The sequence below is a fragment of the Pogoniulus pusillus genome, chromosome 1, assembly GCF_015220805.1.
Source record: "Pogoniulus pusillus isolate bPogPus1 chromosome 1, bPogPus1.pri, whole genome shotgun sequence".
Taxonomy (NCBI): Eukaryota; Metazoa; Chordata; class Aves; order Piciformes; family Lybiidae; genus Pogoniulus; species Pogoniulus pusillus.
Genome location: NC_087264.1, coordinates 41,128,332 through 41,146,717, shown reverse-complemented (window position 1 = coordinate 41,146,717; position 18,386 = coordinate 41,128,332). Strand labels below are relative to the sequence as shown.

Below are 18,386 nucleotides of genomic sequence, written 5' to 3'. Positions count from 1 at the left end.
GTGGGGGGGTCAGGGTCTCGCTCTCGCTGCAGGTCTCAGGGCCGGGGGAGGAGGTCTGGCACAGTTGCTGGAGACGGGCGTGCAGGCTGCCTGCCGTGGGGCTGTGCTCTGAGGGGAGCACCGGGCCCGGCGTGCTCCTCCCCGCCGCGGCTGGGGAGGCGTGACCTGGCCGGGGCGCTCGGGCTAGCACGGATGTAGAATTGGGGCTCCCTCTGCCTGGGGAAGCGCCTGGCCTGCTCACCACTGCTGACGCCTCCGTGGAGGGGAACGCAGTGCACTAGTGTCGGTGCTGTGCGAGGGAACACAGTGTCTGCACTGCTGGACAGGAGGGTGGGAGCCAGGTCTGCAAAGCAGCAGGGAGAGCCCTTAGGCAGGAATTTACTTTGGACCGTGAGATGTTCTAGAAGCCAAGAGCCAAAGCAAATGGGGTGGGAAAGGCACAGTTCCTGGCAGTCCAATTGTTCTTGCTGGCAGAGCCAGAACTGGCCCTGGATAAGGCAGGAATGTAGCTCCTTTGTGTCTAGTTCCTGGAGCTCTGTGTCCAGGGAGCAGGCAGGAGCCATGGTGTAATTCTCGTTGCGGCTCTGCTTTACTTTGTATCTCTGCTCTGTGTCCTGTTGTTTTAGATTAGGAAATAAAAGCAAACTGGTTTATACTGGAAGCTTTTAGCTAGTGTTTCCTGTAGGGGCCTGCGTGGCCTTGACTGTTCATCAAATTGTTTTGTGTTTGTCTCATTCCTTTAAGACCCACTATACAGCCAGCTTTTGTGCAGGGACTGCTTGGTTTCCAGCAAGATGCCAACAGTTAGTGTGCCATGCTTTAAGAATGTATTGCAGGTGATTTCCCTCCTGCAGCCGGGGCTGGGCTGAGTGCTCTTCCGTCTCTCTCGCCCTGCTGCTCTGTGTGTGAGAAGGCCATAACACCTGCCAGCCTGGGGAAGGAAACTCACTGCATCCACTGAACACCTGGCACAAGGCCACATGTCTAGGTTTTCCTGAATGTGCTTTACAGGATGCTGTTGCCCTGGCTTCAAGTCAGAGCCTCCCTCCTCAATTTTTGTACCTACAGAAAGTCAGTGGAGAATAACAGGGTTTACAGTGTTGGCTTTGCTGTAATGATGGGGATCATCCTTGTTCCCTGCTGCCTTCTGTCCTCCTCAGCTTTAGGGGTCTGTTTTCTTCCACCCTTTGTAATTGGAGGTTCCTGGCAACAAGGCCTGTGCAGCTCTGTATGCATGGAGGATAATGCAGTTCCCCGTTCTGCTGCTCCCCAGCTGTGTTACAGGTACATCAGAGGAGGGCTGCCTGCCCCCATCATCTGCCTGTCTCTGCCACTGGCTATGCTTTTGAATTGCTGCCTGCTGTCTGCCTTGGCATGCAGAGGCCGCTCCCATGTGTGCACCCTGGAACTGGGGCATGAAGGGAATTGGCAAAAAAAAACATCATTGCTTTGGAGCTTTCCTTTGTTTGTTTACTTATCTTGCTAGTAAACAGAGCAGCTCTTGGAGATTAGGCAGGAGAGAGAAGAGGAAAGGAAACTGGACTCTGAGGTTATGACCTCCTTGTGGATACTGCACTGTTTACATTCCCTGCTCTGGTTCCACTAACTCTTGCAGGACAGTTTCTTCTCAGTGCCTTGCCAGGCTGCAGCAGTTTTCACTGCTTGCACTGTTCCTGCCCTGTTCCCTACAGCACTTTCTGCTGGGCACTGCTGCCACAGCCAGCCAAAGACAGACAGCAGTCTGGTGTCCCTTGAGGGGCAGAGTCCTTGCACTTGGTCTGCTGCCTTGTATTTCATGAATGAAAGCTTCTGAATGGGGATTTCAAGAGCTGTTAATGCTGTGTAGCTGAGCTGAGCCAGACCCTACCTCTCTGGAGAAGCTGGAAGGCAAACCCTGCGTTCTGGCTGCTTGGAAGCAGTACGGTTATGAGATGTCTGTTTGTCATTAGCCACCAGCTGCTGTCAGGACCCAGTGAATTAGGCAAAGAGTGCCCAGGAGGACTGGGAGGGAGGGAATGAGGAAGAGGAGTGTCAATGAAGGCAGCACAGGAAGCATGGGACAAATGGGGAAAACCGCTGTAAAGGCACATATTAGTGTCCTGGTATAGCCAGCCAAAATCTCTCTGCATTGCAGCCTGTGCTGGCCATTGTGGCCAAGGCAGCATGGTGAGGGGTGCATGTGTGCATCCTTGGGCAGCTGGAAGGAGACTGACCTGGTGGTCCACACCTGCCAGGCGTTATGGAGTGGGACTCCTCTCTCCTGCCATGGGCACAGACAGCTGCCTCCTGCACAGCATATTCCCCTTCTTGGGTGTATCCTGGTCCCCTAAGGCAGAGTTGGCCATTACAGCTTTCTAGCTGTTGTGTGAGCAAGCAGTGAGGCTGACATGACTGCCGTGTTGATGCTATAGGCAGAAGAGATGAGCAAGAGATGAGATGGCTGGCCAAGCAAGGCAGCACGTTTTCTGGGCCTGCAGAAAAGCTGGATTCTGGCTCATGTCCTGGGAGAAACGCCAGCCTGCCCAGGACTACATCCTGCTCTCTACCATCAGGGCTGGCTGCTGAAGACACTGCTTCTCCTCCACCCGGTAAATTCTGCATCCCCTAGGGATCCTTCCATGCTTGTGTGAGGGAGGAAAAGGCAGGCCAGAGGCTGGGTAGAGCCTGGGAGCACTGGAACATTGTGTACTGGGAGGCTGTTTGGATTAGAAACTCTCAGCGGATAAGTGGGCTGGATGAAATGCCAGGGAGGGGAGTCGGAGTTTGCTGAACTCTGGTAATTGGACTCGTCTGCAGCAGCCGGGTGAGCAGAAAGCTGCTCTCAGCACAGGCAATGAGAGGGAGCCAGCAGGCAAGAACCAGCAGAGCCATGGCCCAACAGAGGAACAACAGGGACGCCTGTCAGCACAGTGTGGACTGTGAAGACTGCCTAAGTGACAAGGGAAGAAGCAGCGTAGGGTCATCACTGAGTGTCTAAGCCACCCAATGAGCATGAGTGATGAATTAAGGATGGCATGGTGCGTGGAAGTAGCACAGTCTAAGGAGGAAGGTGCACCAAAGGTATCCTTAGTATCACATTATTGCTCTTTGGAAAATACATGCTCAAAGGCCTGAGACAAAACCCAAGGAGGTGACTCAAACCCAAAGCTCTTACGGCCACAGCTATGGAGACAGAGCTGTAAGGAGGCAGGGGTGAATCTACTGAAGGGCTGAGGACCCCCAAGCAGGTATTTTCTCCGTGCTACAGGGGAGAACGTAGGTCAGTTAGTAAGTGATGGGGATGGAAATGAGAAGAAGCCAAAAAAGACAAACAAAGCCTGTGATCAAAAGCAGATATGTGAACAGCTGGAGAGCTCCACTCTGTGAGTGAAGGCACACACACACGTTGCCTGAGCCTTGGGCAGTTTTAGCATACTTGAAATTCACAACTGCTGTTGCAGGTAGCAGAGCATGTGTTCTGCTGCTCTGTGCTGATGACCCTGTAAACAACTGCTTTAAATTGATCAACAGCTAAAGCAGGGATGACACAGTGGAACAGGCTTCCCATGGAGGTGGTTGAATCCCCATCCCTGGAGATGTTTAAAGATAGAGGTGTGGCTCTGGGGCATTTGATTTAATGCCAGCCTTGGCAGAGCTGGAGAATCATAGAATCAACCAGGTTGGAAGAGACCTCCAAGATCATCCAGTCCAACCTAGCACCCAGCCCTAGCCAGTCAACTAGACCATGGCACTAAGTGCCTCATCCAGGCTTTTCTTGAACACCTCCAGGGACGGTGCCTCCACCACCTCCCTGGGCAGCCCATTCCAATGCCAATCACTCTCTCTGTGAAGAACTTCCTCCTAACACCCAGCCTATACCTCCCCCAGCACAACTTGAGACTGTGTCCCCTTGTTCTATTGCTGGTTGCCTGGGAGAAGAGGCCACCCCCCACCTGGCTACAATGTCCCTTCAGGTAGCTGTAGACAGCAATGAGGTCACCCCTGAGCCTCCTCTTCTCCAGGCTAAAGAACCCCAGCTCCCTCAGCCTCTCCTCATAGGGTTTGTGCTCCAGGCCCCTCACCAGCCTTGTTGCCCTTCTCTGGACACGTTCCAGCACCTCAACATCTCTCTTGAATTGTGGAGCCCAAAACTGGACACAGTACTCAAGGTGTGGCCTGACCAGTGTTGAATACAGGAGAAGAATGGTTGGACTTGATTATCTTGAAGGTCTTTTCCAACCAAAATCATTCTATTCTATGGTTCTAATCTATGGTCCTCTGGGAGGCACAGCTGCAGTGACTGACTGGGCAACCATGGAGAAACAGAGCTTGCTGTGGGGAGTAGCAGAAGGGACTCAGCACTTCAGATTAGCAAAATTTTTGATGTAGCAGCTTGGTCAGCAGCCCGTGTGTATGTGTGCTTGTCTCTGCATGGAAAACAGTTGCTGGCTAATCCTCGCATCAGCACAGCACCCATGGGCAGGCCAAGTCTGTAGCCAGACCCTTGCAGTACTGATGCAGTCTGTGGTCCCTATGGGAAATGAGTGGGCGGTTCTGAATCCAGCTCAGGGTCCATCTCTCCTGCCAGCAAGTTTACCATTTGTGCCCCCCTCCTTTCTAGAGCCTTAAAAATAGAGACCGAGTCTGGGAAGCTTTAAGGTTTTTCTAGGGCTCATGGAAGCAACCCAGGCCGGGCTGCCCCTCGCCCTTCCTGGCTCGTGGGAGTGGCATGGGAAGCTGTTGTCCAGATGCCTCTCCTGGATGTGGAACCTCACTCATCAGCTTGTTCATCTGTGGCAGTTCCCCAGGTCTCTTCTCAGGAGGCAGGCAGCTGGTTCAAAGAGCAGGCTGCTCAGGAAGAGACAAGGGAAGTGTTGGAAGTTACTCTGTGTCGTGTAGAAAAACAAGCCCCAGAGAGGGACAAGAGAGCGTGGTGTAGGGCTGGGTGGGAGATGCTGGCCCCAGCATCACTAACAGAGCCTTCATACCTGGAAAAAGTGTTTGGCTCTGCATGGTGCCACTGCACTGTTGCTGTAGCTCTGTCCCCATTCAGAGGGTGTGTGGCAGGCTGGCTGGTCCTGTCCCTCCAGGCTGGCTTTCGAGAAGCCCTCAGGCAAATCTCCACGGCTGCAGGAAGCCAGGCCCTTGGGACAAGACAAAGCAAGGCCTGGGGACTCTGCAGTTAGCAAGGGGTCCGTGACACCAGCAGTCTGGGCTGCTTCCTGGTCACCAGCCAGCTCCCCGCAGTTCGTCCGCTCACGCACTCCCAGTGCTGCAGCTGGCCCCGGGCTTGCTTTGCTCATTGTCTGCTGTGGGTGATGGCAGCTATTCAGCAGCTGCCAGGTTTCAGGGAAAGGGAGAGATGAGCAACTCCTCCACCCACGTTCTGGGAAAACCTCCGAGATGAAGCCCTGCCGATGCACACGTTCACTCCTCGGCGGGGAGGCTGCTGTGGAGCCTGCATCTCCCCTTCTACCTGCATCCCAAGTCCTCCCCTCTTATCCGCAGACATGATCCTGGGGAGCAGAGCTTGGAAGCAGCCTGGGCTGCTGCCCCGTCCTGCACAATAGCGGCGTCTGCTGCTCCCTGTCTCCTCGCCTGTTTGCCTTCCAGAGCCAGGCAGAGTCCTGCCATCACTATTATTTTGCTTTGTGTCAATATTATGACAGCTAAAAGCAGGAGAACTGCATCCACATGATAAGCAGCCAGAAGCTCTGGGCTGGGCGTGGACTGGGTTCGAGTTTGGCAGGGGAGAAAAGCGCCTGGCAGCTCCTGCCCACCAGCTGGCTGGGCTGTGGGGCAAGAGGCAGCGGCAGCGCAGCAGGCGATGTGTGCCTGTGCACCTCCCCGTTCGGTGCTCACTGCCTTTTTCCCAGAGGGAATGAAACACTATAGATGTGCAGGATGTGCTTGGGTCTACAGTGGAAAATTATCCTCTGTCTCTTTCCTGGGGAGAGGGTCTGCTCCTGCTGGGACAGTCCCATCCCTCCCGGGGCTGACATAGCCCGTTCCTCCTGCCTCCTGTGGACCCAGGGTGTTTCATCGCTGCCGGTGGTGGAGGGCCACACATGCTGCTGCACCAGACTGTCCTGGTTGCAGCCTGCTTGGGCTTTCCCAAATGCAGCACTGCAGCTGCCAGAGAGAAATTCCCACAGGCTTGCTGGGGTTTGAGGGCTCTGCTCCCGCCAAGGACTGCAGGAGAGGAGTTCAGGAAGAGCAGGGTGTGCAGTGGGTGCTGTATCTCCACGTCCTGCTTCGGGCTCCTGGCAGCTCATGTGCAAGGGGCTGGAGTTTTGGCACAGCAGCTGCATGTGCTGCAGAGGCTGCTGACAAGACGCTTACCTGTAGGCACCCACGTATGCCTGGGGCTGTGGTTCCACTTTCCAGTGCCTCGCCCTGCTCCAGGCTTGTGCTCTACTGCAAACCAATGGCCCAGCCAGTCCCTGCCACATGGGGCTGCCCAGCTGGCTGCCCACTGAGCGCTGCACCTGGTGGTGTCTACTCTTTCACTTCTCCACTGGGCACAGCTGGCAGATGACTGAGCTGGGAGATGACTGGTCATCATTAACCCTCTTGTCCACTTTGCCACCTCCCTGCAGCTTCGTCCTGGTGGAAAGATGTCTTGTCTTCTGTCCTGGGCTCAGCCTTAGCACTAAACTAGGCCTGTGCTGAAAGGTGAGGCATGAAGCTGAGTGGCACTGGGTCTGTCAGCCACCAGCCTGGTCCTGGAGCACTGTCTGGCTGAGGGCCACAGCTTCCCACAGCTTGGATCTGGGGATCTTGGGAACCTCCTTGGTGGCATTGTCCCAGCCCCCATGGGGATTTTACGCTGTGCCTGAGAGGAGCAGCCAGGCTTGGCATGGGTTCCTTTCACCCAGGTGTCCTTCCGTGGGAGCTCTTGGGCACCTCTGGCGCCCATTCTGTGCCCCTCCAGAACTCGTGTCTGACCTGGTGTGGCCCTGAGGCCTGTCAGCCGGGGGGGCAGGCCGTGTGTTTCCCAGGCACGGGCTGGACCATCAGGTGCCTGTGGTTTTGGCCGCAGGTCCCCAGGGCGGCTGCACTCCCCAGCCCAGAAACCAAAACAAACAGCAGAGTTCCTGCCACGTGCGGCCAGGGCTGACTAAGGCCGGACGCTTCCGTCTGCCACGGGCAGCAGCGTGGGGCCGCAGGCCGCTGCCACCGCGGTGCACAGCACGGCTCATTTCCCCCCATTGTCCGCCTCCCCCTCGGCAAACACATCCCCTGCGCACCTGGCCTGGGAGGCGGCACTGACGCCACAAGAGCCAGCCGCCGGGAGCGAGGGCTGTGCTGCCACCCTTGTCCCTCCAAGCCAGAGCTGCCATGGCGCAGCCCTAGGGGCTTCCGCAGAGCCCAGGTGCCCAGGGAGGTTGTTTGCATGTTATTTCCTTGAGGAGCAGTGCTGACCATCCAGGGGTCACAGGTGCAGCCCTGTTTGCCTGCAAGGGCACTGGGCATTCCTGTGTTTCCCAGCGGAAATCAGTGGCAGTGTCCTGGCAGAGAGAAGCCTGGATTTCCCTGCGCAGAGGGGCTGGTGCTGGGAGGCTCCTGGCAGACCGTGCCCGTCTTTGTTCCTGCCCTCACACTCAGGTGCATATAGCTCCAACCAGACAGTCTGCAGCCCTCTGCCCGTTGCTTTCAAACTGCAGAAGACTGACCCGGTTTATCTTAGCGTTAGCTGTGAACCTCGTCCTCCACACTGACTAGGAGGGAACTGAGGAGAGTCTAAGGGCCAGATTACAGGGGTGAGAAGGCAAGCAAATGAAACACCATGGCTGAAACATGGGCGCTCAGGACTTCGAGGATGTTCTTCAAGGGCTTTAGGTGTGATGCAGGAGGTCCTGGCTACAGTCAGCTTAAAAGTGACACAGGGACTAATTTTTACTGGGCTATTTTCATCTGAGATGCCAGGCGTGGGACTGTGCAGGGGAGATCCCTGATTGTGTAGGGGAGAAGATTTTGGTGCTGTGTTATGCAAAAGGGGACTTTGAGGGTAGGGTTTTGTGAGAGAATGGCTGCCTGTGCTGAGCTCCATCAGTGCTCTATGAGCCTGGGCCCGTGCTCTTGCCTTTCACCCAGGTCTAAGTGGCATGTTCCCCAGGAGAGCTGTGGCATGCTGCCCTTGCAGCTGGGTGCCAGGGCTGGCTGTCCTTGCAGAACTGCCAGGCCTCCCCCACAACAAGGATGCACCATCATTCCCCACCTGCCTCCCTCCCCAACACTGCGAGCAAGGCAGGGGGGTGGCACAGGCAGTGGCACATTCAAGGCAATGCTGAGTGGGGCTCACCATGGGAGAGGCATCTGCCCTTTAAGGAAATGCCTCTATCTATTATATATCTCTGGCTGGTCCCTTGGGCCTCCTCCATCCCTTGTTCCCAAAGCGCATAGCTTGGCTCCCCAGAGCTCAGTGGGAGGTGGTGCAAGCGACACGCTGGTGCATTTATAGCATCGACCTCCATCCCTCTTCTGCAGCTGGGGAATGGGAGGCTCAGTCCCCGGGGAAGGAGCACAGCAGAGGGGAAAGCAAGCTGCCATGGCCCCAGCCAGCTGGATGTTTCTCCCATTTGCAAGAGGATGTTGCTGGTCACAGGTTACCAGTGTCCAAATATTATTTCCCTGCTCTTGTCTCTGCTCCATTCTGCCTAGAAAAGGGATGCTCATCCCAGGAATGTAAACTCTGCCCAAGGCCTCTGAGGAAATAGCTTCAGACCAGGAACAGGATTGCACTCAGCAATTAAGGGCTGGTCTCCCCAGCCACACCACTCCTAGGGGAGAGCCCTTTGCTCCAGAGCCAGAGGCTGGCCTTGTGTCTGAGAGGTGGCCCTGAGGGACCTTCCTGCAAGGACAGGCATGGGGCCCAGTGCGGTCACAGTCTTTGCAATAACAGGATTCTGTCTGTCCAGCAAGTTGACAGCAGCTGTTGCTCAGAGTGGCCTCTGGTCTGGGCTCTCAGGTGGGAGGAAATGCTCCCTTTGCCCCCCCATCTCAAAAACATCCATGGAGAGGTGAAGGAGTCCCTTTGCCTGGAAGGGTCTGTTGAGTGGCAGAAGGAGGACACAGATATGCTCCAGCTATTTTGCTGGGGACATTACCTGGTCCTTGCTGCCCAGCCAGGGATGAGAGCATGAACAGGCATCAAACACTGCTGTGGCAGCGGTTGGTACTCCCAGCAACTGCTGTGTTGTGCTGCTGGGTGATGAACTGCAGAGTACTGGGGTCCCCCCAGAGGGGTCAAGATTTCTGCATGCTCATCTCTGCAGCATCTCTCTGCTTATTTGCCAGTTCCTACTGGCAGCTTGCTCACACATTCAGTGGTACCAATGCTGGGAAGCCCCAGCTGAAGTCCAGCTCCTGCTGAAGCCATGGTCACCTGCACAGCCCTGCAAGGCTGGAAGGGACACAGCTGACATGTCGTGCTTTCTCTAAAGGCAGACCCCATGGTCTTTGTGCCACAAAGACAGACCTCACACAGGGGTGATCAGGGAAGCCCTGGACCAGCCTCCTCACTCTCCCAGAACAAAAATGTAAATCTTGACAGGAACACAGAGCCCACCATTTCCCTGGGACCTGCAGCCCACGGGGGATCGTGTTGCCTGCTGGCATCATTTCCCACGTCCCATAGCTCCAGCTTCCCTGGCCAACAGAGATTAAAAATAGAACGGAAAAGGCCACATTGCTCCTTTGGGTTTACCCTTGGCAGCACAGTTTGCCCCCAGGCTTGCTCCAGTGCCCCCTCCCAAGCTGAAAGGACCCTAATGGTGGACAGGATCAGAACGCTGAGCCTGGGTCTGAGTGGCCTGGAAACCCCCTGCCAGGCCTGTGACAGCAGGGGCCGGCTGGGATGCATGGTGCAGCTTGAAGGGAATGGGATGGGTGGGATGGGCAAGGGGTATCTGGTTAAGTACAGGGCAACAGCAGTAGAACGGGGTGAATGGATGGGAAAAGGGCTACTGTCTGGGCACAAGGCAGTCGGGTGGGCACTGGGTGGCTGGATGGGCACAGGGCAGCGTACACCGACACTGGAAGGGACAGGACCTCTGGGAGCCCGACGTGTTAAGGAGCCTCAATACAGCTCCAGTGTTCCCGACTCCCGGGGGTGCTCCGGGCATGGTCTGGTCCCTAGAAACTCCGTTGCAGCCCGGTGGGGAATCTGCCGGTACTGGTACGGAGGACTGGAGGCAGAGGCGCTAGGTCGCTCCCGTGGGCACTAGCGATCCCCGCGGCCGCCGGGGCCGGGCACCTGCTCCCGCCCCGCGGCGGGGCCGGGGAAGACGGGGGCGGGGCGGTGGCGGTGAAATACGGCGGCGGAGCGGGGCGTTCTCCCATGGCTCGGCGGCGGCAGAGACGGCACGGCGGGGCCGGTGGCCCGGCGGCGACGGAGCGGCATGCTGGGGGCGGCGGGGCGGCAGCGCTGAGTCGGTGCCGGGGCGGCGGGAGCGGCGATGCGACTGCTCGGCGCCTTTCTGCGGCTGCTGGTGGCCGGGGCGCTGGGAGCGCAGCCCGCCCCGGTGAGAACGGAGATCTGGAGGGAGGTCGAAGTGGGGCAGACCGGGGTTGCTTCCGGTGCTGGGTGGGGAAAAGGCAGTGGGTCCCCCATGCCGCCTCCGCCAGCGCCCGCCTTTCCCTCCTTGTAGGTCCCGGAGGTGCGAGGAACCGTCAGCGCGGAGTCGTCCGGTAAGTTGGCAGGGGGCGGCAGCCGATGCTCTCGCTGGGAAAGGGTAGCAGCCCTGGGTGGGCTATGTTCGGGGCTATGGGAGGCTCGGTACCTCCCCGGGGCCGGTTGTCCTTCGGAGCCCCGTGGCGATGAGTGATGAGCTGTGCCGGGGCTCGGAGCAGCTCATTCCCTCCAGCCCACCCCGGGCGCTTGCTGCAACGGGCAGCGCCGCGGGCCGCATCGAAGCGCAGCCTTGCCCTGGGCTTTCGCGCCGCTGCTGAGCTGTAGGTCCCGAGCAGGATCACACCTCCTTGTCTCCTCTCTGCTGTCCCCGCTGGTAAACCTGAGGAGACAGTTGTTTGCTGCGGGGCTGGATTTCTGAGCCTGTCGAGGGAGTGCAGGGGCACGGTGCCGTCCCGCTTTGGTAGGAGCCGAGGGGAAGGTGAACTGCCTGAGACGGAGCGGGCAGGTGGAGAAAGCTGCTCGGGGTGGGTGTGGTGACTGTGCGAGCCCCCATGCCAGTGCGGTGATGGGCTTACTAGGAGCACAAAAAGGTCCTTTGCATCCCTGTGCCCTTGAGACGGCTGCAGGACTGCCACGGCTACTGTCCCTGCCCCAGTAGTGGGTCAGCTGGGCTCAGACTCTCCAGGGCATCTCTTTATAGCACCCCAACCTTGTCTCTTGCAGTCTTGACCTTTCGAGAGATCTGGAATCGTAGTTTCTGCCGGCCTCTGGAGCAGCTGGTGGATGTCATTACCGAGTTCCCCAACGAGGTGGAGTACATTTTCAGACCTTCCTGCGTCTCCCTGCAGCGGTGCGGAGGCTGCTGTGGGGACGAGGGTCTCCGCTGTGTCCCTGTGGAGACAAGCACGGTCACTATGCAGGTAAGCGGGGTCGTGGCTGCACTGGGTACGTGGGGAGCTACTTATCAAGCGCCAGGAGACTGAACCTGCAGGTTCACATCCTCTAGACATAGTAGCAGCATGGAGAACAGGGCTGGGGCTTACTCAATACCGTTCAAGTGCATGCCAAACCAGGAGGGTCCCTCTGCTTGCGCTTTGGGCATCTCCTTGAGACCAAGTGACCCCCCTGGTGGTGCTGGCTTTGCTCCCCCCTTCTCTACCCACTCTTCTCTGTGCGGTCTAACTTGCTGACTGCTGGCAACTTTCCAGACCCATCCTGCCGCAGGCTGGGGGTGTCCCAGTTGCCTGCTGTAGCAAAGCAGACACTGCCCGTGAGGCACAGGGAGAAGCAAGGTTTCAATGTATCAGGAAATGCTTGCAGTGGTGGTGACAGTGACTGAGTGCTGGGAGCATGGTGAGCACGAAGGGCTGTGCCTACTATGTTTCCAGTCCCCGCTGTGGGAGCTGCGCAAAGTGGAGTTGGGAGATCCCAGGCTAGGACCCGGCCGTTGGCTGCCTCTTCCCTGTGTACCAGGCAGCCATTGTCCTCACACTGCAGCCCTTGTGCTTCGCGGTAAACCTGCTGCTGCTGCTGCTACAGGAAGGAGGGAAAAGCTCTACTTTGCCATGACTGATGGACTAAAGAGTGCCTGCAATACATCACTCGTGATTTTGGCCCCTGGGTCTGAGAGCATGCTAAAAAGCAGGGTAGGAGTCTCCAAAAAATCTTGCCTGAGGTGAAGCAAGAACCTGACATAAATGCGAGGCAGTTCTGCAAGCACAGGTCTTCCTCCATGGAAGAGATCCTGATGCTGTGCACAGAATGGCGAGGCCAGGCATTTCTGTGGGGCTAATATGGATCACAGCAGTGATGAGCATACTCTGTGAAGGCCCTGGATGTTCGACCTGACCTCCTGTGTTGCTGGGCTGGAGATGCACTCTGATGTAATCTCCAGGTTTGGTGCTGCAAGAAAGATGCCAGGAGGAGACCGCAGCAATGGTAATGGTCTAGAATACATGATTGGGGGATATTTCTGTCAGAGAAGGGAGATGTACACGACGGTCAGATACGTCAAAGGTCTCTGCAAAAGCAGCAACAGAAAAATCTCTTCTAAGGCTGGGAAATCCCAGCACCACAGGACTAAATTACAGCCCTGAAGATGCAGGGCAGCAGTAGCAGAACCCTCCCAAGGGTGGCCAGGCCTGGCTGGTGCTGCCTGCATGCGGAGGTGGAGTCTCTGCTGCTGGAGGTCCCGAGGAACAGGTTAGACACGTGTCTGCCCGAGAGGCTGGGGTGGCCAGGCAGGGCGATGGGAGCCCTTCCAGCCCCCTCCTGCCGCTGGCCACCTGGGAATTAACCTTTGCTCCTCTTTCAGCTGCTGAAGATAAAGCCAAATGGGGAGGCGCCCTATGTGGAGATGGCATTCACTGAGCACAAGCAATGCGAGTGCAGGTAGGTACGCCAGGCTCCCTTTGTGCCCCCTGTGTCCCTTCAGCAAAGCTACCTCTGCCAGCAAATCCTCCATGATGGAAAAGGATGCCCTGGGGGTGCCTCAGCTGTGCCGTGACACTCCCACTGTCTCCACACTGGGCTCTACTGGTGCTTATGGCCCTTGCTTAGCCACAGGTTGTACTGTGCCTCTAGCAGCCTGCTCCCCACAGCCAAGTAGGTGTGTAGCATTGTGCAGCCACGTTGGACACCATGCCCTGTCCACAGGGCTGGGGCTGCTGCAGCACTCCAGCTCCATGCACAGTAATGAAAGCCAAAGGGCTGGGCCCTGCACATCTTTTTAGGGAAAGCTGCCCTGTCCAGTGCTGGAGAGCAGAAGTCTACATCCAAGCTAACAAGTAAAAGCTTCAAACATACCGCACCAACCTGGCACTGATATACAGTGCTTGCCTGGGATGGATGCCACAGACTTCTGGCACATAATTAATCCCTTGGGGTACTCACTGTGTCCCAGAGATGGTGAGAGCTTGGTCAGGGTTGGGCCTCTGCTGTGGGGCTGCAGTGCTGTGGGAGTAGGAAGCAGTGAGCAGCTCCAGTGCTACCTACAGAGGGTCCCTGCCACAAAGCCTCTGCAGCACCATCTGCATGGGGGGGAGCTGGTGTTTGGTTTTCATTGTGATCTCAGGGCAATTTAGTATTATGAAAACTGTGGACTGAGTGTCCTGCTGGGCAGCTGTTAGGTATGATTCTTGCCTGGAAGAAGAGCCTGGGGGTCCCTGGGTTGGTATTCCCCTGCAGTTGTAAGAGCAGCTGTGCTGGAGCAGACCCAAAGGCCTGTCCATCTCCACACTGTTTCTGGAGCATCTGTCAGTGGATGCAGAAAGGAGAGTGGGAAGAAACACATGTGCTACTTCCCTTCTCTGCTTCCAGCTATTTTCCCTCTAGGGAATTACCTGAATCTGCTGTGGTTTTCCTACCTAGGATAACTCCCAGGGGATCTCCTACAAGCACAGGCTGCCTTTGAATCTGTGTAAATATCTTGCTTATGCAGCACCTTTCCATTTCTCTATAAGCTGCTTTCCATACCCTTACATTGCTCCCCTTTGAAATATAGTGTGGGTGTGGTAGATGTCATGGCCTTGGCACCTGTAGGAGGATAGTTAAGCCAAGTATGTCGTGGCTGTTGTCTGAGAACCACTGCTGAGAGTCTGCAACAAGTCCCATGTTTACTCAGGATGTTGGGTCTTGTTTAACCAGCTGAGCTATGAGAGCTGTCACTGAGAGTATCTGAAACTGAACCCGTGCTTCCCAGCCTCATGGGGCAGAATGTCACATCCCCAAAGATGCCATCAAAGCCGTCCATCCCCTGCCTCTTTGTCTCTGCCTTCTACTGACCACTGCAATCAGCTCATGGCTGAGGAGCTGTTGCCACGGAGGGCAGTCATGTTTGGTCTGTTTTAAGCATGAATGGTAACATGTAAATTATGCTGCACACTGGGGCAGTGCTGTCTACTGAGCTACTGGAGGAGGTTTATAGAGAAGTCCAAGTGACCACTGCACTCTGTTCTTTTCCTGTCCCACAGGCCCCGGCAGGACCTGATGAAGTTGGGAAGGTAAGTGACATTGAGGGTGGCATTACCAGCTGGGGTTGTGGGTCTCATTTCCTACACATCAGCCTCTCTTGTGGTGCTTTTGTTTCGAAGGAGGAAGTCCAAGGACCGAGGTAAGAGAAGACAAGACAAGAAGAGACATAAAGACTGTGAACTGTGAGTATGGGCAGTGTCTTCTGGGTTGATTTCTTTGGGATGAGCAGCTTCATTGAGCCTTTAGGTCTTTACTGACACTGAGCAGTGAGTGGCTTATGCAGAGCACACATAGGAGAAAGCAGTGTGGGGGGGGGCAATAGGTGGCTGTGGGGGAATGTTTTTTTTACTGAAGGTTTAATAGGTGCTCAGTAGTTCCCAGGCTCAGCTTGTTCAAAGCTGGCCAATGCAGCTTAGGGCAGAGATGGATAGACTGAGTGACCTGATGCTGTGTAGCTCTATCACAATCACAGACCATGCTGAGTTTCCTGGATCCATGAATTTCCAGTTTTAGCTTCATCTTACTGCCAGTTATGTCCTTCCTGCTGTCCTTGTCTGGTTGTTGTTTGGGTTCCTCTACCCTTCCTATCAAGAAAGACTGAGGGAACTGGGGCTGTTGAGTCTTGAGAAGAGAAGGCTGAGAGGGGATCTTATCGATAAGTATCTGAGAGGTGGGTGTCAAGATGAAGGTGCCAGTCTCTTTGCAGTGGTGCCCAGTGATAGGACAAGGACCAATGGGTACAAGCTAGCACACAGGAGGTTGCACCTTAACACAAGGAGACACTTTTGTGGTGGGTGGAACAGTGGAACAGGCTGCCCAGAGAGGCTGTGGAGTCTCCACTAGAGATTTTCAAAACCCACCTGAATGTGTTCCTGTGCAGTCTGCCCTAGGTGATCCTGCTTTGGCAGGCAGGTTGGACTCTGATCTCTGGAGGTGCCTTTCAAACCCTAACATTCTGTGATTCTCTCTTTGTATTTAGCTGACTCTCTCAAACTGCTTGCTGTCACAGGGCAGGCTGTGACACTAGTGGGCACTTTTGTAGTGTGACATCTGTGGCTGGCAATTTCCTGGTGTATTTCCCAGTTTTGTCTGAAGCTTGCTGCTTGGGTTGCAGCCAGCACCTGCAGCTGCATTGCCCTCACTCCCCACAGGGAAGAGGCTTGCTTGTGGTTCCCACCTGTGCAGCTCAGTACTAGAGGGGTCAGGCACAGAGGGCGGGGAGACTCGGGGCACAGTGTCTCGCCATCCTGGCTGTGCTCACTCATAGTCATGCTTGCTTTGCAGATGTGGCACACCACGCAGGTAGCCTCCAAGCAGCAGTGGGGAGCAGGACTCTGGCAGCGAAGAGCTGACTGAACCCTTGCTTGGCCCTGGTGGTAACGCAGCCTGGAACTGAGAACTCCTTTGCCCCATCTGCACCATCAACAGCAGAATAGAAGGACCCATGACTAGGCCTGGGGCTGAAGATGAGGAGCTCAAGCAGCATGCTGGTGTTTGAGTGCATCCTGGGGATAACATGGAGCAGAGCTGGTGGACATGCTGCTGGAGCAGGCTGGGGACACCATGATGTGGGGGGCGAGCAGAGATGGCTCAGAGGGCTGCAACTGCAAAACTGCTCTGTTCTGCCAATGCCTTGCAGCTGTGGAGGAAGGAAACCTGGAGCAGGCAAAGCTGCACATCTGGGTCTACCCCACCACTGGGACAGAGCTGTCCAGGAGTCCAGGCCCTCCTCCAGGGTGTCGGGGAACATGCCTCGGAAGCCCTCCTCCTGGGGAAGGGGAGGGAATTGGTGTTGCCAGGGCTCCTCACATACAGCCACATCTCAGACTTGCCCTCTCAATAAAACCTGGTAGTCAGATGCAGACACTGGCAGTGCAAGCATTCCTGTCTGCTTTCCAGCAGCTGCAGGCAAAGCCTTTCCCCATGGACACCCACTCTGGCAGTGCTGCTGGCATTCCTTCTCCTTGGCTGGCCGATGCAAGGCTAGAGCAGTGGGAACATGCTGCACATGGACCTTCCTACCTAAGAAACAGCCCACCAAGCCTCATTCAGACAGCGTACAGGCAGGCTGGTCTGGGAGCCCTGTCTCTTACCAGGAACATCCATGGGTGTGTAGGGGGCTGGCAGCCCTCATCGAGGTGGCTGTGTGCTGCTGCTTCCTGCTTTCCCCACTCGGGCAGGTCTGTGTCTAGCTCGGGGAGGCAGCCCCTGCCCTTGTTTGTGTGTCTTAAGCAGTGCCCCTGGAGTCCTTCTCTTTCCTGCCCCCACGGGGCTGGCTGCCAAATGCATCCCATGCTGTTCTGTGCAGACTGTACCCTGCAGCGTGCACATAGCTGGAAATCCTAAGGACGAGGTGGGCATCAGCACGCTTGTGGGGCACTCCTGGCACTGGGTTTAACACAAAATCAAGGGCTGTTCTTCAAACCTTCAAGCAAGAGGCTGGAGGGCAATCTGTGCGAAGGCTTCAGTGTTGCCATCAAAGCAGATGACCCTGCACTGGGAAACAGGAGTGGTGATGCGATCCAAGGCAGCTACTCCCCACATCTGACATGGCATCCTGTAGCTGGGACAGGCTCCATCAGAGCTGTAAAGCTGGGGCTGGCACAAGGACTTGTGTAGAGCACATGTCATGTGGCAGTAGAACCCTGGCAGGAAAAGACAGTGGTAAGTGCGAGGCAATTTGAACCTCCATGTAGCACAGCATGGACTGGATAAGTTGTACCTGTGCAGGCTGGAACATCTTCCAGGAGCTTGCTAGCTGCCTTTTGAACCCTGTTTCCACTTCTGGCATCTACAGTGCTCTGGGACACTACTGGGAGTGCTGCCTCAACGACAGTTTGTGAAGCTCCTTCTTGGTTGCCTCCGGAACGAGGGGGACTTGCTGCTCCCTTTCCCGTGCTGCTCAGGGTCTCCATGGGCCATGTGGGACTCCAGTTCTGGAGGCTTGTCATGGTACGTGTGAGCCCTCCCCATCCCTGCGAGCCCTTTCAGCCTGGCTGGCTCTGTTTTGAGACGAAAGAGAAATGTGAGCAGCACTTGAGGGATGTAGGTGATGGTTTCTGATTTGTTTTTAACAGCAAACATTTCACCTCTATAGTATTAAACTTTTAAAAAGGAAGTTACACAAACCCAAGGTGTTAATTAATATAAATACATTTGTCAAGTAGTGGTTAAGGTCACAAAAAATTCAACCTCCTGCCCACTGGCTTTCCCAGCAGTTCCTGGTGTATGGCATTGCCTCTTTGGCTGCTGTTGGGCACTGTGATTTTTCAGGCATCTGTGCCCAGGGCTGGCAGGGCTGGCAGGGCTGGCAGGGCTGGGTATCTGCCTTGCATGGCCACCCTGTATTGCTTCTCTCCTGCATTACACAAGTCCCCTGAGTGCTGTGAGGTCTCATCCCGTGCTTCTGTCATGGCATGGGGTGTTGGGTGGACAGCAGGGAGGTGTCTGGGAGTGGTGTGACTGTCCCACTGCTGCAGCCCTGAGAGGATTAGCTGGGGCAAGGCAGGAACAGGTGCACCATCCGTGGGCACAAGAGGTTTGGAAGCTGCTTCTCCAGGTGTGAGGGTTCCCTGAGCTCCAGGGGATGCTTCACTGAGGCTTCACTGGTGAAGGTAACCCAATGAGCCTAAGCAGCTACTTGGCACACCACGTGCCCAGGGGAGGACTGGTTCCCTTCCCTGTCCCTAGGGGGGTGTTTTTGGTTACTGTCAGGACCTTCCTCATCCCAGGGTAGCAGGGACTTCCAGAAGGACATTGCACCCAGTGGTGACACGAGGGGGAAAAAATTAGCTCCTGG

General features: G+C 56.1%; 1 protein-coding gene across 2 annotated transcripts; it reads left to right on the top strand.

Moving 5' to 3' along the window:
* Positions 1–10,339: 10,339 nt before the first annotated feature.
* PGF (placental growth factor) lies at positions 10,340–16,451 on the top strand. 2 transcript variants are annotated; one of them, XM_064149769.1, is made up of 7 exons: positions 10,340–10,505; positions 10,632–10,671; positions 11,339–11,535; positions 12,930–13,006; positions 14,587–14,616; positions 14,707–14,769; positions 15,872–16,451. In XM_064149769.1, exons 1-7 carry the CDS (start codon positions 10,440–10,442, stop codon positions 15,891–15,893), a joined length of 495 nt encoding a protein of 164 aa, XP_064005839.1. In that variant the 5' UTR covers positions 10,340–10,439; the 3' UTR covers positions 15,894–16,451. The 2 variants fall into 2 exon arrangements, with proteins under 2 accessions (XP_064005839.1, XP_064005848.1); XM_064149778.1 differs by lacking the exon at positions 14,707–14,769.
* Positions 16,452–18,386: the final 1,935 nt, after the last annotated feature.